Source organism: Temnothorax americanus, unplaced genomic scaffold (genome assembly GCF_048541705.1).
Source record: "Temnothorax americanus isolate GAGA-0224 unplaced genomic scaffold, ASM4854170v1 Scaffold19, whole genome shotgun sequence".
In the NCBI taxonomy this organism is placed as follows: Eukaryota; Metazoa; Arthropoda; class Insecta; order Hymenoptera; family Formicidae; genus Temnothorax; species Temnothorax americanus.
The window spans coordinates 1061477-1084752 of NW_027509329.1; the positions used below are offsets into that span (position 1 = coordinate 1061477).

A 23276-nucleotide genomic window follows, 5' to 3' on the forward strand; every position below is an offset into this window, starting at 1 on the left:
CCATCAATTTCCGCTATGGCCCAATAACCCCACCTCTCCATTCGCGCCACCACCGCCGACTTCCGCTCAGAAAGCACGAAGCATTCCCTTCCGCCCGTAGTTCGTCATGTGTACATGACAATAGAATCGCGAGGGTTCATGCATAAATGCGACGTAACAATAAACAGAGCGGTGCCGGTTAAGGGCACGGGGAGATGAAGCGTGGGAGGGAAGTGCCAAGTTCAAAAGCCGTCATAGCCGGAGGATCAGAAACCGATATGAGATTCGGGCCATATATGAATGATGTATCGCGCTTCCACGCAGCCACGCTGCACCACGTACTATTTCTGTCGCGTTATTACGAGAGCGCGAGTAAGAAACCGTGAAAATGCTTCATGCTTCATTCGAAATTTTCACGCGCGACGTGCATCAATGCGCATTCTCAAACTTGCCGAATGTACATCATGGAAAAAAAAATCTGTTGTAAATTGTGAATTTAACTTCGGTTAATGCGCACACAATAAAAGGCGACGGTAATTAACAAAAAACGCGAAGATTGTAAATGGTACAAGATAAATAAGATCCTGTAATTTATAATTATAATCAATATATCACATTTCTAGAAGAATCACAACTCAAAAATTCACAAGTTTTAGGAGAGAGAGAAAAAAACAAAAATTTAATTCAATTTTAGGCATACTTTTTATAGGCTTAACTCAAAATAATTTTTTGAGTTGTGACAGTATTCTTCTTCTAGGAATGCGATATGTAAATCATATATGTGCGCAATCGTATGTATGCGGCTGCGCTTCTGTCCTCCAGCTCATATAAGAGCTATCTAAGAAAGTAAAACATTAAAGGCGATACACGGTTGCCGAAGGAAGAGCAGTAATAGTTTATGAAGCGAGTTGTTTCGCGCGTGCAATCACGGTGATGCTTATACGAAAATCTGCCTCTTTCGTTCTTTCATTTTTCATCTCGTCTCTCCATTTTCTTTCGGGATCAAAGATATTTCGACTTGTGTCCCAAAAAAGAGAAATATGTATATTACTTTTTCATATTATCTTCGCATAAGATGTTAAGACTTTTGCGAAATGACTCAAGCTACATGAGAGAAAACACTAATAAATATATTATTTAAAACAATTTTCTTTACATATATACACATATATGCGTTTTAATTTAATTAAATTTAATTAAAAATGTTTTAGCCTCGACGTTCTTGTTCGTGAAAATTCAATATATTTCAAATTGAGAGATGAAGCGTTTAGCATTAAATTATAAAAATAAAGCATATTGTACATATCCCTGAATATTCAGTGAAGATAAAAAAAAAGTACAGAATGTGAAGCATTCGAAAAGTATTTTGTCAATAACTGCACATAGCTGCATAAAAAGATGTTAGAAGTTTAATTAAAACAATCCAACGAGCAAAGAGTTTGTGAACATGCTCTTTAAAAAATTCTTGAATCAAATTAAAAGTCCTAACGACGCGTGTCGGCTCGCTACTCTGATTATTTCAATGGCAATTGAGATCAAACGAAGTGTAACGCGCTACACATTTCTGAATTAAGATCTACATGTATATCTCCACTCTCTTTACTCTCTTTATCTAGGTCGCTACAAGAGTAGCGAGGAGCCTCATCGTTTACAGAGTAAGTACGACCCCCGTCTCTCTGCCGGATTAGATACTCGTAAACTCTTACAGGTGACAGGAAGATGAGGAACGCGGAGGGGGAGGGGGGCGAGGGATGAAAAGGGGTGGCACTCAGGTCCATGAAGAAGATACGAAAGGAAGAAGGAGGCGGAGGGGTTTGATGGCACGCGGGGACCGAGGTTGCCTCGAGTGGCGAAACGGCTGAAAGTTCCTTTCATGTAAAGTAATTAACTACCGGCAACCGTTGACAAACACCTTACCCTCGTTCGCGGGCATTCTGGCCTCGAGTGTCCCGGCGTCGTTTTTCTAACATGAATCCACCACCGCCGTCCACCCCTTTACTCTTTCAAAAGAGAAAATTTTTGTATTTTTCATCAGCCCTCCGACCTTTCGTTTTCCTCGCTGCTCTCTGGTCGCTAACTTGTCTAGCTTTATAACCTGCGTTCCTTTTCGTTCTTGAGGCTTCTCCTCTCCTGCATTAAGCTTCTATCATCTTTGATCCTCTTCGGCTTATGCGCAAACCACTGGCCTGGCCGACGAAAATCGACCTCACCCTTTTATTTTATATATATATATATATATATATATATATATATATATATATATATATGAGGCCTTTTTTATTATCATATATATTTTCAACAAGAAACCCGTACCTCAAAGCGTTATAAAAATTGTATGCACGTGCAATTTTACATCTGAACGTACACAGAGATTAGTTCTTTGCATATCTAAGTACTGGCCAGAAGAAGACAAACCATAATTTGAATTGCAAATGCTCAAATTAATAAAGGTTTTAGCAAGTCCAACACTTTTGCATAAAAACTATATCTTGTTTTTTAAACGTATGTAAAAATATATCCATCGAGATATTCGGATACCTTTAAAACGCTTTATTACTCGGTATTTAGCTAAACTACAAGTCTATTTATGATCTTAGTAGTTTTATTCATTTTTCACCCTGAGAATTTGCCTTCGGCTACAAACTTTCACATCTCTCAGGATATTTAGACTTTTCTGATCACCTATTCTCGAGAGATACAAGTCTGTATTTTTAATCAGTATACGAGAGATGAGCGCCTCCATTTACCCTTCCCTTTCTTAACTTTATTGTTCAGTTACCTTGCCTTCCACCACGATGTTATCTACTTCTTCCACGTCTTCCACTACTTCGTCATCGGCGTCCCATCGGGCCAATAAGCATCGAAGTTTCCACGTTAAGTGGATAACGGGCTTGACAAATAATTATGAACTTCGTACAACGTCGCCAGCGTCGTTTCAATTAATTACAGATTTATAAATTACATAAAAAAATTAATAAATTAATAAGAATATATACAATATATTTAAAATAAGATAATACAAGTCACAATAACATACAAAAACGTAAGTACTTATTAATATTATGAAATTCGACAGCCATTTCTTAGTTTAAAGTAGACACTGTTATTGCAGATATACTTACTATCACTGCTACGTACTTTAACTTTAAAAAATAATCATTTCTCATGCATAATTATATTAACACGCACTTTTTTCATTTATAATAAGCATGAAATAATCACAATATAAATAATAAACGCAAAATATAAGATATTTCCTAATAAATCATGTTATCGCTAAGGAAAGAATAGAAGTGACTCATTTTAGATTATTTTAGATAATGCTAAATCAATCGTAATTACTTTAGTTATATTTGCCTCTTTTCTAACACCAATATAAAGATGTATATCGTCAGTTACGCATGCATAAAAATTAGCACTGTCGTGTTTCCTAGTTATACACAAAAAAGATGTCATATTAAATTAATATCATTATTTACATTCGATTAAACTTCAGTCGTTGTATTTTATATTATCTTATCTCAGAAAAACAATCGTAGAAAATCTATACACATAAAATGAAAAAGAAAGTATTAATCAGCAATGATGCAATAAATATACTTTTGATATGCTTCTTTACTTAATGATAGACTTCGGTGAGAGAAGTATAAAAAAGAGACAGAGAAAATTAGAGATAACCAATATGAGCTATCTCAGAAACTATATATCCCGCTAAAGTAAATTATGTCAGGTTAATAAAGTCTAATTATAGATCGTTAATTAATCTCTCGTAAATTGGAATTTAACACTTCCGAGGTAATCATCAATTCCATTGATAAGCTATCTTCGCCACCAACTCTTTTCCATGATGAAGCGAACCATCAAGGAAAGGGCCATGAGAAAGATGATGACCGCCGCTGCCACAAGGATAGCGCCGTATCCTGTTAAAAATTATTTGTGTTTAGATCTTTTTATATCTCTTTTTAATAACTGCATTTAGCATAATAGCAGATATTATGAGATCTTGTTGATTAATCTAAAAAAAATTTGACCTTGTCTATTATTGCATGATGATGTAATGTTGCTATACAATCACTCGCCTATCGTCGAGTTAAATTGTGTTGATATTATTCGCCAATTTACTCATATTCCAATATGCTGCTTAGATAAAGTAATGACCAATCAGCTTTTTCACTATCATTTCTTACAAGTTGTTTATTAATACTTTTTATTTATAACCAAGGAAATCTTCTCTATTGCGTGGAATTATGAGTTTTAGAATTAAGACAGATATTTTAATTTATTCAGAAAAGCTTTAAATGTAATAGCAATTAGTATTATTTCTATAATCTTTTATAATTAAAAAATACACGTAGCAAAGACCACAATTCAACCACCGATGCTCACTTCGTGATTTTCTATCGTCGATTTTCTCCGCGATCCCGTCGTCCGCCATTTCCCTCGGCACGAAAGAGCTCCTGCGGCAACCAAACTTGAAAAACTGGTAAGGCATTAAGGGCATCGGATACGACGCGTATTGACCGTTAATCCCTTCGGGATGGAAACTCGCTGCCGGTGCCAGACAGGCTTGGAAAGGTGTCAACGGTATTTCCATCCTACGAGTCGTCCCGTCCGTGGAATACGACGAATCGCCGAATGAAAAAAGTCCGTACGGCCAACCGATGTGATCCGGTGGCGAGATCGCGGTATAAGGCGGCGGAATCGTGGCATAAGGCGGCGGATCGTCATTACTCTCGTTGCCGTTTGCGACGATCGAGGACGGCGTTATCACAGCCGTCGGACCGCTCGAGCTCTCCCCTATGTGTGCGTTATGATTTAATAACACGGATTTGTCCTGAAGCGATGACGAAACGCCACCTTGCAGATACAACTCGTTCATGGACAACCGCTCATCTGGTTGTAGTCTTCTCACACGTGTGTTTGGCGTGTCATCGCCTGCCTCGGCGCTCGGCAACAGCTGCTCGACCTCCGGGTTTGCCGAAAAATCTGTAATCGAAGTCAAAATGATATACACGATCTTCTGATTAATTAACAATTCTTCGTTAAATTAATTCTAACTGACATAATTATTTGACATAATAAAACTAAATATATAATTAGATTGTATTCATACAAAATTTGTATTACAGTGATAAAAACACATAAGTTTATTTTAAATTATCAATTTTCCTTTATATACTCTCCTGTAAAAGTTTATATATAATTAAAACTAAAAAAATCACTAAAAAAACAAATGATTAAAATATTTACACAAAGTGTACCTCTAGCAAATGTACGTCAGTTAAAATTAACTCATGAATTGACTCATGCTAATCAGTTGACGTCATCAGTAAACACCGTCGCAGAAAAAAAAATGATCCGATAATGCATTTTCCTAAGTTGGAGAACCATTTTATTTTTATACATTACCGACACGTAATCCGTTGTAAATCTCATGCGACAAAATATGAAGCACGAGCTATTTGAAAGATAACCGCGTGCACGCTACATGTAAATTTCAAGATTAGCTTTAATTTATGGTGTGCACCATTAGCATGGCACTGCGTCAACGAATTTTAAGCCACTGTTGACTCAAGAATATTTTATATCATTAATGCTTGTTTGACATGAATAATTTTTACAAGATCTTACGTGAATAACAATGTTTCGACAATTGTAACGTAGTCTCTTGTGTGTTTACTTTTTCGTTTTCAACGCACGATTTCTTTATTTCAAGCGGATATGGCTAACTCGAAAATTTATTACGCAAATACAGTATTCAATATGAGTATAATTGTGTGTATCCGTTGCACGGGCACATACGTTGCATACTCAATTAGCAAATACCTTGAAACTATACTTTCATCTACGAAGGACAATTAACCAATTTGATGTATAAGGACCCCATCGGCGACCTTTTAAAACTCAAATATTTCATGTAATCCCCCTGAAGACTGTGGAAATGTACGAGAAAAATTTCCTGAATATGTAAGTTTGAAGAAAAAGTGATATAACGGATCTTTTGCATTACATAATTTTTTTATCGTTTACGTTACCATTACCTTACAACGAACACGAGAAGAAGCTTTTTGATGGTTATTTTATGATAATAAAGTACGTGCATTACGCGTGTGTCTGTCATTACAATTCTAATAAGTTGGATGACGTCCGTTTCAAAGCAATAAGTCGCGGCTATTTTACATTCAAATACTATAACGCCAATTGATTAGCCGCTCGCAGTGTTTGTTTCATCGCCAAGTCCTTGAGAACCCGCAGCCAATATGTTACTATCACACTGTTAAAGAGCAGTAGCTCTGAAGAAATACTTTCTATTATCGTAGACTTTGTAAATGGCAACGTGAGTCGAATTCCCGCGTCTATCGTTGCATTAAACATGGCGTCTATAAAGAAAGAGTTTCACCCAAAGCATCGGGCGCTTTTCATTCTGTCCAGCACATATTGCAATTTACTTAATAGCTAAATGATGTTGCCATCTGTCATATCCTATCTATCATAATTACTCCGAAATATTTGTTTCTAAATATATTCATATCAAGCGTGATATTCATATAAGATAGTTTTTAATATACATTTATCTTTTAATAACTCTTAGCTATACCATAAATATTATAAAAAAATTTTAGCAAGATATTTGCAATGTCAAAACGTTATAAATTCAATAGAAGATAATCGATTCCCGTATCAAATTTCTTACACATACACAGAAATAGAAAATTACAATTATATTTTATAAATCTACCAGGTACACACACAGAAAAAAAGAAATGTTAAATCAATACCACTGATACACTCGTATATACAATAATATTGTATATAATCTTATAAGAATTTTAACTTTTTATTTCAATTTTTTTTCTTGATGGTTGAATCATATAAAGCTTCGTTTAATATAAATGACTTCTTTCAAGCAAATTTTCTTTGTTTAACGCAATATAATCGCATTTCAAGATTATACCTATTGCGTATATGTACGCCGCGAGTATATCAGTGTTGATTTGACACTACTTTGTTTTCTTGTACATAACGCGTATAATTTTTTTCTCATTTAGCAGTATTTCTTATCAACCATTTAAATAATAAACTCTAAAAAACACCACAAAATTTTCAACGATCTTACGGGAGTCCTACTGAGCAGTATCTTGTGCGTGATTCTATACTCAATATTCAACAAAAACTGGTAAGATAACGGAGATTGAAATTTGCGCGACACGGGTGAATCGGAGAACTGATTTCCTTGTCTCGGAGCAAGTGGTATCAGTATCACGCGCACTCGAAAATTCGCAAACATTACACGGAAAATTTATTTATATCGTACGCGCATACCTTTTCGAGCGTCCCTCGACATTTCTCCATGCTACGTATACGTAGACCTCTCGAATAACGACTGAGCGACAAGAATGTCGCGCGAGTATCGGTAGCGCGCGTCTGTGATCCGAATGGCGATCACGATGATACACCTGACTAAATGTACACAAGTACGCGGACACGCGTACCCACCCACGCACGCACGTAGAATGCACGCGCGTGCATACACGTGTAACTGCGTGCCGATTGCAGACCGACGATAAGAGATGATGCGTCGCGAGGCTGACGCTCAACACAACTGAACGAGCGGCGCGCACGACGCCAGCGGAACTGCGATCGCTAACGCTCGCCAATCGGCGAGCAATACGAACACAATGAGGGAGTGGACACGTGACCAGCCGTATACCGATTCCGCAATACCATGGAGAACTCATCCCGTTGACCGCCGTCATTCAAGGTCACACAGAGGTAAGTACGTTGATTTCCGAGTAGAAAGATCGGAGTGATCGGTCTCGCGAAGAAAGCGCGTTATAAAGTAGAGAAATCCGTCCTTGGTCAAACGGTCAAACGGTTCCTTATTACTAGAGATGTGCAAACTATTCGATTTAAATTCGAATTTCTAATGTTTCGAATCCAAACTATTCGAAAATTTCGACTTTAGATGGATCGAATACGAATCGTATGCATTGTCAATTTCATAAAATCATATTTCCCGTTAATAAACAAAAGTACGATCATGTTAATAGGTGCATTCAGTGAGTGCACTCAGTATTATAACCGCTCACTGAGCGGCTAAGTAGCAATTAAAAAGTTTATTTCTAATTTGTAACATTGCCCTGTGACCCTAGCGAATTATAAGTAAAAATTTGAATATGCGTGAAAATATAATAAGCTATCTATAAGTACTGATAATAAAATAAACGATATTATTTTATTTTAATTTTTATGTATGTAATTTGATAACGTTATCGGATAATACATAAGAGTATCTTAATAATTTTATCTATAATTTTTCGCCTAATTGATTCGGTTACTGCGACATTAAATAAAGTATATTTTATTAGTTTTATATTAAATATTTAAATGTGTTTTTTTTGCTTTAAAAAGAATTTATATTATATAATTAATATTATTTTTTCACATATTTTTTAAAATATTCTTATATTATCTACGTGTTAAAATTCAGTCTAATAATAATAATAATTAAAAATCACATTTCAACGATTCGATTCAAAAGTGTTCTATTCGTTTCGATTCGAATAAAATTTTTTCGATTTAATTCGACATCAAAAATGCTTGATTCGCACATCTCTAGTTAATTATTACAACAGTTAAGCATCGTTAAAAACTAGACTATAAAATTTCTTGAATATGCTCAACGAACATATTCTATAAATCACATATTTTATAAAGTGTTACTACTGTCTTTCTCAATTAAGTCATAATTTTAGCTTCATCCAGCAATACACAAAATGTTAATGACCAAAACTTCATGTATTACAAAATAAGATGAAGCAATTATTGGTGAGTCGTAAACAACATGGGATATAATGCTGAATTAGCATAACAGAAGAAAACAGGTTAAGGTCGACGTCTGGTTTAACGAGCGGCCTCGACGCCAACAGGAGTTCCAATTATCCGAATAGAGTCGTATATGCGGTTTCAAGCGAGCAGACGTCGTAAACTTTGTTATAAAGCCTTTCGTGCAGAAAATTATATATCGATCAAGCTATTGAAGTGCAATCGAAATTGCACTTTGAAGCGTGTCGCGTATGCAAGACGGAAGAATACAAAAAATGGAAGGTATATGAGAACGGACATGGAAAATTTTACTCTTATAAGCGTTTTATGAGTTATTATTACTGCTTATGGTAAATCAGTGACCGACACCTGCGCAAACAGCATCAAGAAAACTGAAATTAAACAATTATAATATTGTAATTGCTGACAATTATATAAAATGTAAATTATTCTATAATTATCATCGACGTCAATAAGCACGGGTCGCTAACGTGTCATTTCCTGAAATTTATTAATGTTAATTGATTTATTGAAATAATTCTCTCTAAACTTATCTTTAATCTAACAGCGCGCGTATATTTATCGCATTATTCGTTTAAAAGTTGCCATTTGCATAATGCATTCGCGTTCACATTTTTAGAGGAATATTCCGTTCAATTTATACGACATAAAAGAAGTGAGAGATATGTGATTCATATATCGCATGCTGATATTTTATCTTATGCACGATCGGTTATAAATTATAATTGATGAGTACAATACGTTCTGAATATACCTAAAAATCGGCCGTTTACGGTCGAACTCCGGCAAAGAATATGAAATAATAATCCGGATATACAAATGTTTTTAATTTTTCGACACGTACTTATAATAAAACTCGATCTCGTGATGACATGAGATTGCGACGGTGTTCGTAATAAAAACTTATTTTGCTGCTTTTCATGCGACTCGGCGCGGAGCGCGGAGTACACTTCACACGGATACGCGCGCTATATTCGCGATTACGTGTCTCGCATGTCCTCCGCCGAGCGACGAAACGATCCCTCCGGAACGACGACGGAACGTTCCTTCCCCGACCGGTCCTTTTACGGTCGTCGGAATAACACTCCGTCGTGATTTCTCGCGGATTCGGAGAAAACTCGGCCGGCGCGGCGCGGCGATTTCCTCGAGCCAGGTGTCATTCTCGTATGTTTTATTTCGGAGACAGCCGGCTGTCGTAAACTGACTACGGAATGAGACGTCTCACATTTTCGCGATACGCTACGTGGGCCGCAACGGTAAACTGCCGGCCTGATTTTTCACGGATAATTGGACGTGGCGTGAGATTTCCATCATTTAAATTAACTGATTGGAAAAATATGATTTATTATATTTCTGATAAATACTTTGTAAATAATACGAAACCACCAAATATAAATCAAGTCATAATAGGTAATAACAATTACGTGTGTAATAACAATTATGTGTGAATCCGACAAACCAAGTTGGCTCACAGTTTTTCAATGTTCATATCAGAGAGACGTTATATATATTGCCAGTCAGGTCGATTTAAATTACTTTAATTGTTATTTTATATACTGCGGCAAAAGAAATTTATTATTCTGTTAATAACAATTATATATATAGTATGTATAATATATATATATATATATATATATATATATATATATATAAGAAATATTAATTATTTTATTATATAATAATTTTATAATAGTACGTTTTTTAAAAATAACTTGTATTATCATCGATGAGCTTTGTAGCTTGTGTTATTAAGTACAGGCCAACCGCGATATCATCGGTAGTTCATATACGATGAGACGCTATTAAAATTACAATCATAAGAGCAGCTCTTAATCTTCTAGGGTAGCTTTCAAGATTTCTCTCGCCTTTACTGCGTGGATGATACGGCGAACGGGGAAAAGGGAAAACGCACTTTCCACGAACGTTGGGTCATAAAGGTGGGTTACTACCGGGGATGCGCGCACTACCACAGCTTCGCCTACGTGAAACTACTACTCTCATATAGCACATCCGCGTTGTCTTCTCTTCTTTCCGTATGCGCCATATGCATAACTACTCACTCACAGCGTGTACATCCGCTGCGTGTCCCATAAGCGCACAGGACGTGCTTGTTAAAGTTTGACGTCGTGCCCGATGCTCGCGTGTGCGTGCATCGCGATGGGCATCATTTGGGGGACGCATAAACCGGAAGCGATGACGTTGCGGCCACAGGAAGCAATGATAAGCCGAACAATTAAAAATGTGATCAGGTTGCTTTCTTTATTCTAGAACGCGCTCCCATATACATGACTGCAAATAAAAAATGTAATTGGTGAGCAGAAATGCCATAGGCCGTTCAATTTGACCATAACATCGAATTTCTTTGAACATAAATTTAAAATAAATTCTATTTAAAATCAAATAAATAATAGTAGATAAATTTTGTCTCTCATTGAGTCTCCTATTGAGATACGTCCAAAAGCTGTAACAAATATGTATTGTTAAAAATGGCAAAAACAGATTAGTACGTTTCCGTGCGAAGAACATTGTAGCTTACAAACGGGTCGCAATTGCAGATCTGTATTAGAGTCCCTCATCATCGATTTCCATTCTTTGGCTAACGACTTTACTGATGGTTACGAGCGAACGCTAAGACTGTCGCAAAACAAACGAACAAACGAATGTTTAGCCACAAAAGGCGAGAACGGAAGCTTGAACTCGCACACTTTAATAGCAATTTTGCGCGAAGTTGCGGGCCCAAGTACACAAGTTCGACGTTCCAGGCTGTACCGGGTAGATTAGATTTGGCTTAAGAGTGGATGAACTGTCCTGCGATAAAAGCAGGTAATTCCGCGACACTCGCTAACTTCGACACGACTTGGGCGCCCGGAAAATAATCAGCCGCGGGGGTTGAGTCGGTGTTTGTGTCGACGGGCCACGACATAGACAAACCGCCTTGTTCCAGAGAGCCCCGTTACCTAACGACAGCCCGAGACGAGAAGGGACCGTCTTTGTGCACTGTGGAAATCGTAAGATTGGTATCGTCGCTCGGGCTGCCACCCGGTATTGCGCTTCACGGCAACATCACCGCCGTTGTGGTCGTCGCCTTTTATTTCGAGGGAAATTAACGACGACCGCTGAGTAATTGTCGGGCGTTAAGCTCCCGCGGAACGTAATTACGCGAGGACAAAGCGCTGCACGAAGTAAGTAAATACGAAAACGCGGCCGCGGGACGAATTTGTCGCGGCGCTTTCGAAGCGACGAAACTTCTTCGGAACTCCATCGTCGGATGTTGTTCCCGTTTGTGTGTGAGTCTGAAGTTTTCTAATTGACGAAAGAGTGTCTTCACAACAAAAGCCCGCGACCAAATAGTTAATAAAATTTAGGTAATAGAGTTATGTGGCTACTGCATGGCAATGATAATGTCGCTTTTCTAAATATATGAATATATTAAAAAATTGTATTTTCTTTAAATAAATGTTTTAAAACTAAATTTTACACATTTTTTTTTAAAGGTATGCAAAGTGAAATAAATTATAAAACTTGAATATAATAAAATTAGCTGCATCTTCTAATAAAATAGCGAGAAAAACGTTGCAAATTTGCAATATTTTTTTGCAATACTTTTGTGCTATTTCTTAGAAAATATTGTCAAATTTTAAGAATTTTATACAATACACCAATATAATGCTTTTAAAACATAAAGTTTATTGTTATTCTCCATGTAGAATTAAAAGAAGGTTACGCTTATATCTCGAAGAAGAAGAATTTTGATTCCTAAATATATTTAATTTTTTTTAAATATTTTTTAATAATTCATGAGGTAGTACTAATAGCAATTATAATACAGTATAATACAAAAGTTCTTTAAATTGATCTCTCAAAGTTGTGTCTACCAAGCCAATCGCTGATTATCTCAAAAATTCATATGGATACCAGACGATCGATTGTGGCGATTATCTCGCGGGAAACGTATCCGTTGTACCGCTGGTAACTTCTGACGTGAATTAAGCGTCGCGGTGTTGTAATTACTGCGAGAACAAAGCGCGAGGCACGCGCGATGTGCGCATCGAAGTAAACACGAAGATATAATGGCACGAATTTGTCGCGTGCCGGCACAGGCGTACCGCTGCATTCGTTATCGGTGGCTATTGCGACTACAGGTGAGACCCGCCGCTGCAATTTAAAAGTCCATTTGTTTCTGGATAACGTCAGGAAACACCGACGCCACCGGCACGCGCATTTTATCCGTAAAATATTGAGATTGAAAATAGTATACGAGGCCAACACGTAGAAAGAAACGTGACACGAGTACAAAGTGCACGCGAGAGAAGGTCGTAAAAGGAAGAAAAGGATGTTAAATGCGCAAGAACAAAAAAAAACTCTTGTCGATAATCTCAACATGTTATAAACATGTTGACAAAATTTCCGATATTTGCCGAGAAATGAAAATAATGACGGGTAATATAATAGAATAACAAATGTTTATAACTGCTTTTATCAGTTTTACTTTATGAATTGGTGTAAATGAGTTTATCACTTTATAAATGGATGAATATATGTATGACAATTAATTCTTTTTTTTTTAACAAAAAACATAGTATTATGTATTATAGTTAATCATGTATAAAATTTTAATCGGATACTAGAATTGCTATACATTAATGAACAACTCATATAAGCAAAAAAACACATAATGATGATCACATGATGATTAATTGCTTTAATTTCTAAGTGGAACATAAAGTCTCTTAAGGAGGTTTCAATAATCGCTTCGGATGTCGGGTGATTGACCCACTACACTCTAAGGTCTAAAACGATATATATAATGATTTTGTGTATTTTATTAAATATTTGTCTCCTTTGCTGACGCATATACTTGCAATAGCTTTTTCATTAATAATTTATTCATGTTTTAATAAATAATATCTTTGGCATCATATATATACATTTATATAAATTTGAAATATCACACATTATCGATCAGGGATATGTTTTCCCAACATCTATATACAGATATATTCGTCGTACGAAATATTTATTTTTTCAGCGAGCAAATCATCGGTATTATTAAACTCACACTTGTACAGAGTTTTGCAATTCTACAAGCCATTCTTGACAAAATTTATTGCAATCCTGTCAAAATTCCGATTGACCTCTGTTCTTTCGACCATATGTAGCATTACGAAATGTTAGCTCTTAAATTTTTTCAATAATAAATAAACGATTTCTTAAAAAAAAAATGTTTTCTCGTTTTCTTAATGTAATTATTAATAATTACATAATTATTGGCTTATATAAACTTTATATGCATCCTTAATTAATATTTTGAAACAACGTATAACATATAAGTTACGATAGTGACCTCGACATTTATGATTTTTTGGACTAATTTGAAAGAAAAAAAACGAGAGGGAGAGAAAGTCTTTCATTTAATAACCATCTATTAACATAAATTGACCTGTCGGTAGACTTTGCAGCTATTGCGTCAGTCTTTTTATCGTTTTGTGAAGCAAGAAATACGTGCCATGAAAAGATGCGTGTGCGTAGTGCGTATGTAATATTTATACGCGACCTTGATGGGACATACACGTAAACACGAAACAACTGCATGGATTTTATTTGCAAGTGAAGTGATCGCGAATGTTGAGCGTAACACACCTTTCACCGGTTGCATTCTTTGCACATGACGTCGTATTGAAAAAGAAACAATGAGAGCATGAATTGATCTTGATACGTAATTACTGTATATCTTTTGTCATTTTAATCGAATCAGCAATTAGCAGTAAGATTTTATGACTTCTTCGATCAATCATGTATGATTTTGTGTAAAATTAATAACATATGCAAAACTTGTAATTGTAAAAATAAATATGAATAGATGTGCATTCTATAATTGTAGCTATTCTTGAATGGAAGGATATCTAATGCCATTAAATCAAATACACGCAGTTAGATTGATGTAAAATGCGTTTCTGCTAAACGATTCAGCTGTGAGCTGTGACATTTGTTCATGCATATTCTCGATTAGTTAATGATATTTGAGTTTCTTTTACGGATCAGCGGACTCGACTGTATAGCTGCGAATAGAAATAGCCAAGTTGGAAGAGTTGACGGCTTTTCGCGTGCAAACATCGTACGATGTAGTAAATGCGGAAAAGCTTAGTAAAATTTGCGCGTCCGCGAACATCCTGATTTGCATGTGCTTCGTAGTACACGGATGGGAAAACGTGTTTTGGAATTATGATTTAAATAACAAATCGCATGGGTTAAACGAATGACTATGAACCACTGAAACGTGATCTCCCTATATTTTCGCCATAAACCTCATGTTAAGAGGCATTTATTGAGACTAATCTATTGTGCACATATATTATTGTATATGCATATTTATTATACATATTTAGAGCTGTTTTAATAAATTATATATGTATAGATATATATTTTATTTTTTAACAGGTTATAAAATGTTAGCAAAAGTGTATAATATTAACGAAATTATTATAATCATATTCTCACACAATATTATAAAGAACTATACGGTAAATCTGGAATACTGTTAAGTGAAACATTTTAAACACGTGAACTATTTCAGGGCCAAGCATAGATTAGACAACAAAAATAGTTAAGCAGTATACATTGTTTGTATAGATTAAAATTTTCCATTACAAAAGTCCCCTATACAATTGTAACTCCACTTCGACATTCCGCTTAATACTGATGACGTATGTAGTAATGAGAAATATGTAAAAGTAGTGATAAATATGTTAAAGATGTCTAACAATGTATGGATTTAATGTCGCGGAGATATACGTCAAAAGATATATATGTGATATATATGTGATGTAGAAGAACAGTGCACTAATTTAATGTTAGCTGTTATTTTTAAAAAAAATATTTTTAAGTTGGAATGTATATAATCTTATGAATAACAAATGTATTTCAATTGTATCAACTTAACTGACCACAATTCAGTACAAAATTACGACGTTTCAGCCCTTGGTTTGGGTCCTTTTCAAGTGTAAACTAAATCATCTGTAAGAATCGTCGTTGAAATCACAAGACATCCGTAATGTATGAAATTATTCCAGAAAGATCATAAAATATGTCTTGTCCAATAATAAGATGTACATAGTCACTTATAAAAATAGCCGAGAGTGACAGGTCGGTTGATCGCTTTCGTACAAACAAACATGTCACTCTCGGATATATTTTTATAAGTGACTATGTATACATCTTATTATTGGACACACAAGACATCTTTTATGAACTTTTTGGAATAATTCGTTGAAATATATTCGTTAATAATCACTGGCAAATTACGAAATTGCTATTTTTTTCTTATGAATATTTTATATTCTGAATTAAAAGAGAGACATTTCTTCTTTAAAAAGATATGTTTCTTCTTTGAGAAACTAAAACATAATTTAATTCACTAATTCGTACAAAAAAGTTGTATTATATATTATAGGTACATATGTCATGAGTAAATTATATAAGAAATGAAAGAAAAACAACCGATAAATGAATGTCCTCTACGCGTTAATGCGCATTGCAGTGTTCTCGATCTCACGAACTTTAATCGCGCTTATCTGTGACTCAACTTTAACTCTAATTAAAACTTATTATAATATCAATCATAATCTTGTTACCACGAGCTATTGTCTGCTTATCTCTGGGAAAATTTGTACATGCAGGTATTACGATGACGTTTTACACACGATGGCATGGCTGTAGCGAATTACCGCGGATGTCACATTGCCATTTTGCTTCTTCGCTGACAGAAACCACCGTCACACCCGGAAATTATGTGGCGTGAATTCAGTGCCTTAACGTTCGACAGCCTGTCTGAGTACATTTTCCGGCGCTACACGTTATAGTCGCCGAAGTCTCGCGGAAGCACGACCTCCTGACGTTTTAAGATCGTATATTATCGCGTTACAGGAGTTACACGTGACATTTCCTGTATCACGTAAATTGTTACCGCCAAATACGTTTCATTTTACATCGACTAATACATAATGGTAAAATTTATTAATAATATTGTTATTTAAAATAACATTATTTGAGAAAAAATACACAGATAGAACAAACAATTTTTATAGATAGGACGATATAAAGGCGATAAAAAAAGATAATTGTTCGAACGTCTGTTTCATAAGTACTTAATAATATTGACGCGCAAAATATATATCATTAAAAATATGAATAGTATTTTTTATTAAATACATAATTAGCTGTGATTAATGTTTACAAATTTACATGCATTTAGCATTTATTTAATGCATATACATTTATTATATATCATGTTGGATGAAATTGATTGAAAGCAGGATTGACACAAAATAAACTTTTATTATAATATCGTGCCGTTTCTCTTACGACCGAACGACGACATCTTGGTTGAACATAAAGAACATAGAGATGGCGTAACATAGAGTAGAATATACACGAGGAGAAAAAAATCAGGTTCGCCATCTTTAGCAGATGCGCATCAGTGTGTACATAAGAAAAACTAAAGTTCGTTTACATGAGCTTAAAATAAAATACAGTGAATAATTGCAACGTATATAAACAGATCAATATAAAATGAATACGCAAATCTCCACATATCACTTACAGAATGTTTTATTTAAGTTATCTGAATTAATCTGTTTAAACAAAATTAAGATAATTATTTTTTTATGTTGTATTTAAAAAAAGAATAAAATTAAATAAACGTGGTTCATTAATTGTCCTATTTACATAAATCTAATAACTTGACTCAACTTCTATCTGCAATTTAAATGAAGTCTCATCTGCATTTTATGTTTCACAATCTGATGACATCTTACATGTTAAATTTTTACATACCTATATATTTGCAAATTCTATTTTGTTACGTTTATCGTTTTTTTTTTATACAGAACGTCATTTCTGTATCAGATTACTACTAGGCCTGCAACTCAACCGCTAAAAGCCTTCTAAAATGCGAGTAACCGGCAACGACGAGATAACCAGCTCTAACTATGAAATATCGAAAGTACATCGTGTGACAAGTAAATAAACGAAAGTTCGCTAAAATTCGCGCGTCGGCCGGAACAATACAAAATGGCATCTTAAACATAGGATTCTTCTCGATTTTTTTTCACATCTTTGGCTTGATAAAATTGAAATTATTAGTATTGTGTTGAAGAAAAGTAGAAAATGCACTTAAAAAGATGTACGTGGCAAGTATATTTGTGGAAAATGCTCATTTCCCATCAGTCATTGAAATTCTTGATCTAAAAGAGTACGGATGGCAATTAATTAATGGACAACTGATTCCCGTTTATTTTAAAGGTCCTACAAATTTTCAATTACTGCAAAAATATATATGTAACTGAAGTTAAACAAGATTTTTTTGCCGAACATCTATTTCATGTCCTTGCCGTGCTGCTGATTTGTCCTGCAGTAAAATTTGCAAATGTACTGAAAAATGTGGCAATAATTCAAATGACGAGAGTGAGGATGATGAATAAGTTTCTTCCCGTTAATATATTATATATTAAAATATAAAAATTAAAAAAATCTTGAAAAATATAAAAAAAAAACAAAATAAAAAAAGTACAAAAAAGTAAATAAAAAATGTAAATAAAAAATGCACTTTTAGAGTCCAACTCTTATCCTTTCCGTGGTATTGTGCGTAAGTAGATTTATGACTAAAACTAAAAGAGCTCTGGCACTAATTATAAAGTAATAATAATAATAATAATAATAATAATAATAATAATAGTGGGACACCGGCGACGACGACCGGCTTGTCCTAATAGTAAGAATAACAATAATGGTTAGTTCATAACCATTTTACTACTTGAAAGTAAATATATTCAAAGTTTTAGGTATAATATATGATTACGGATCGCATTACGCAACAACCTCGTGCGTAATTAAAATTTCTTCACGTATATACGTTTGGGCAGCATTGTATCCACCATTATAGGTGTTTCTTATGTAAAGAAGTACGCTCTACAACTTTCATTTGAACATTTTTGTCGAAAAATTAACTATAAAAAAGTTATGGCGTGTTTTATTAGAGAAAATATAAAAAAATATCGAAAAATTTGACTTTTCGCCAAAAATTTCACTGTATTAATGATATATTTGACTATTTTATAATGCATATTCTTAAAGTTTACACTTTTCTGAATAAAATTCGATACTAATAATTTCAATTTTATCAAGCCAAAGATGTGAAAAAAAATCGAGAAGAATCCTATGTTCAAGACGCCATTTTGTATTGTTCCGACGCGCGAACTTTAGCGAACTTTCGTTTATTTACTTGTCACACGATGTACTTTCGATATTTCATAGTTAGAGCTGGTTATCTCGTCGTTGCCGGTTCGGTAACAAATGTCAGGGTGAGTTGCAGACTTATACCCTCTTTCTCTTTTGTCAAAGTACGAAATTAAATATTTGGAAAGAACTGCTGTCTATATATGAATTATGCATATCAAACACATATATATGTATATTCAGGAAGAAACTCGTGAATAAATAGTTACATTTTTAGATCATTACTATCAGCTAAGCAGTATTCGTATTTGATTGCTACTAATTCTAATTACAGCTAATTCTATTCTGAGAATGCATATAATGTTTGACGTATTAATAGACTACGTCATACTACGATACAAGACTTTAATAATACACATGTCAGAAGAGTTGCAACTTGCAATAACATTTTTTATTAATATCGCATATTTTCCGTATGAATGAATTCTAAATATGTATTTGATTATTCAACAAGTTGTTTCTATCTTGACATGCATGCCAGTCACACCTAGTGATCAGTTCAAATTTAATGTGCTCATAAAAAAATATCTTTAAACAACGATTCCTATGCTCGGCGTCAATTCGTACGTCGCCAGAAACAATCGAGCGTATACGTGCGGCCTCTTTTACATACATAGATGGAAGTTTGATTCGGTCGATGACACGGATGCCACACACGCAACTTCTTTCCGTCGTATGTATGTACCTCTCAACATTGACGAGTGAGCGACGAGTGTCACATTCGGCGCCAGGGTGACTTGCGGAGCGACGGCGCCGCAACGACGTCGTTCGAAAGAAAGAAACAAAAAGCGGGAAAGAGGGTGCACGATAAAACGACGTGCGTGGACGGCCGGAACGACGGGCAGGAGACGAGATGCAGCTAAGGGAGGCCGCGTGCCTCGGCAAGAAGTAGAGAGAGGTGAGGGAGGAGACAGAGAGAGAGGATGCATTCGATGAAGGCGCTTATCGCGAAGCGAATGACAATCCGAATCTTCGTTGTTATATAGAAACGGCTTGTGCATTTTTTTTACAGACACGCCCGGTTGGCGCCGAAACCATTGATTAAACCCTGGCGCCGACCCATTTTTCCCCTCTCTCGCGACCTGATCTTCTCCCCTCCTTTCCTCAGCCTTTTCCCCGAACCTCTCAAGCCATCACATGCGCCCCGTACGAGGCAAACTTTTTGGCAACGAAATACACTCGCCGTTATTGCCCCGCACCGATTGAGAACCACTGGGATCACTTGGCTCACCGGACTAATCCATAAACACCGTTCCTCTCGCGCAGCGTCGCAGCATCTATCGCGTATGGGAGCTTTAGAGCCGAAAGTCGACACTCGATAAAATACGAACACGACACACATCGCTCGCGAGACTTTTTTCCCTCTGATATTGACATTGCAATGCTTCACGCGAGAGTATGACTCGATCAGATAGCGATTTGATGGAAATGCGTTTCTTCTATATATAGAGACAGCAAAGCAAACCAACTACGCTATACGCGAAACGGAATGTAAGAATCGTTAACGATTGTTTTAAATAAATTTTTCTTTATCTTCTTTCTTTTTATTATTACAATAACAAATTGTATAAATAATTAATAATATGAATAACTCATTTTTGTACTGTTAATTGCGTGTTTTACAACATAATATATTATGTATTTAATATATAAATATTGTAGAGATAATTTCATTTTTTTATATTACAAAGTTGTACGAGCATGTTCCGGTTCTTAAAAACGCGACCTCTTTATCAAAAAAGAAAGTATATCCAAAAGAGTATTACATAATATACGACGAAAGAAAAAAAGCATAAAACCCTTTCTATTAAAATAATTAAAAAACCAGCACTTATTGGATTCGCTTATCCACTATCTTCTGGAACAATCTTGCGATAATTTCTATATATAACTCGAATAGTTCACATCTGACTCGATTCTACTATATATAATTGTATCCTTTTCCTATTATATTATTATATTATATAATTATATTAATCACATATATATATATATAATATATCATTATGATATTTTCAAAAAAATACAACATTATTGTAAATTAATTTAATACTGCACTTTAAAAATTAATTACAATTTTCCTCATGTACTTTTCATATGTTTTTAATCCGCGATTATGTTAAATGCTGCTCGTTATATGTATATCGTATATTTAAACTTTCTGCTCGTATATAATTTCTGTTTAAAAGCGGGAGTATCAAGAACTGATAACGCCAATATTGATAAAATCTATCTCTTTGTTCTTGTACATACTTAAGAGTTCACGAGATAACAAAATGCAGTAACTAACAGTGATAATACAGGAACGGTCCAATAAAGCCACGTGTAAACGCGCTATTAAGTGAGATTTTTATATTATACAAGATGAAAAGGAGAAACTATAACACAATTCGCTTGAGATTAATCTAATTTTATCTAATTCTCGCATAAATTTTACGGTACTTGTGCTAATGTGTTTGCCTCCAATATCTAACAAAAAAAACATATTAATAAATTTATTACGTGGATAATTTAAGTTAAGTGTTACTATAGAAATCACGGGACATGTCTATGGACATTTAATATACATATATTACGTTTAATCAAATATTGAAATATTTACAGTAAATTATGCATAAAACATAAATTACATAAATTACACAAATTACAGACAATAAAAAAACAATATTAGAACAAAATTTATTTTTTATTTATAAGCATTACTAAATATAAAATTTGTTCAATGACATTTAATATTCCGCGAAAAAATGTGTGGCTGATAATGGCAACGTGACGTGTTATCTTTAGAACGTTGATATGTAATCGCTTTGCTATAGCACCGAAATCAAGCACTTGACTTTTATTCAGACGCTTCAGAATTGAACGTCAAGTTGTGAAACATCATAATTGAATTATTTAAACATTTTTGCAATTATCTTAGTTTTGTAAACAATACAAAATGTATATGTATATGTATATATCTTGCTGCAGGCTACGATTTGCACACTAAAAAAACCATTGACGTCATCATCGTTGGAGAAGTCAGCGATACACCAGGTACGATCACAAAATTTTCCTTATTCTTACAATGAGTCATTCATTATTTATCACAATAGCATAAAATATAAAATATCTTGAAACTTAGCTAATATGAAAAAATCAAGATAAAAAAACAATATAAAATCTAGAAGATATTGAGACCAGATAAAATAACTAAAATAAAGAAATTAGATAAAAAGTATATAAAAAAGCATCTGAGGAATACACGTAGATGAGTACCCTATATACTACTATTAAATCCTAATTACTTACTACAGAAAATTCGAAGATAAAACGACAATTTGTATTAACGTTTGTTAAAATTTTGTCCTTTTTTGCAATAAAACTTTATTCAAGAAAAGCTTAATTAAAGACTATTTATTTAATTAATCTAATTAAAGATTATTTTAGCTCTAATTTGCGAATGTTTTTTTTTTAATTAAAAATAGAATTTGCACTGTCGATAAAAAAATCACATAACAAATTACTATTGAAAATATGTTACCTGATATGTATTTTTTTGAAAAACGAAGAGAAAAGCCATCATATATGAAAACGTACATTTATATATGCTTATGATACGGTTCGATATTAATCATTTTTATGTCAGTCGTTGACGCTATATACGTACAGAAAATTCGTTTTTATGCCAGTGGTGTTATTTTCGCATCACATCATAGGCGCGAAGCACGTATAATTCATTATAAGAATTGCTTCCGGCCAATGATACACAGGAAGAGATAAAAGTATTAACTAAAATTTGTTTACTGCGAATCTATAGAGATAAGAACATGGCGTGATATCGGTATCTTCATACGAAATATATATATATATATATATATATATATATATATATATATAATAAAAGAACTTATTAAAATATATCATGTTATCGCATGGAATATTCTGGGTATTTTTTTTATCGCAATCATGTTAAATATAATCACATCAGAAACTTTTACTCGCCAGTAAATGATCAACGATAAGAATTTTTATTTATTCGACAACTGGTTTATTCTATTAATTCTACTTAATCATCAACGACGTATAGAGCATTGGTTTTGATTTGAATAGAGAATGCTTATATACATATATGAGCATCAAAGTTACATTGAAAAGGACTAAAAACGGTCAGAACG

General features: G+C 34.3%; 1 protein-coding gene and 1 long non-coding RNA gene across 4 annotated transcripts in view; one reads left to right on the top strand and one right to left on the bottom strand.

The window, feature by feature from the left end:
• Positions 1 to 2958: 2958 nt before the first annotated feature.
• LOC143896625 (uncharacterized) overlaps positions 2959 to 23276 on the bottom strand; it is a 109968-nt gene continuing 89650 nt past the window's right edge. For 2 of the 3 annotated variants that reach the window (XM_077404579.1, XM_077404578.1), the window contains 2 exons: positions 4366 to 4965; positions 2959 to 3899 (listed from right to left, as the gene is read on the bottom strand). In XM_077404579.1, coding sequence (XP_077260705.1) covers positions 3799 to 3899; positions 4366 to 4858 — 594 coding nt within the window. In that variant the 5' untranslated portion in view covers positions 4859 to 4965 and the 3' untranslated portion in view covers positions 2959 to 3798. Of the gene's footprint in view, positions 3900 to 4365; positions 4966 to 7302; positions 7598 to 23276 lie in introns of those variants that run through there. The other variant, XM_077404577.1, reaches the window with a different exon arrangement.
• On the top strand, positions 7617 to 22155 carry LOC143896630 (uncharacterized). The gene is made up of 3 exons (XR_013256715.1): positions 7617 to 7752; positions 10668 to 10763; positions 22090 to 22155. It is a non-coding gene; the product is annotated as an uncharacterized LOC143896630 (long non-coding RNA).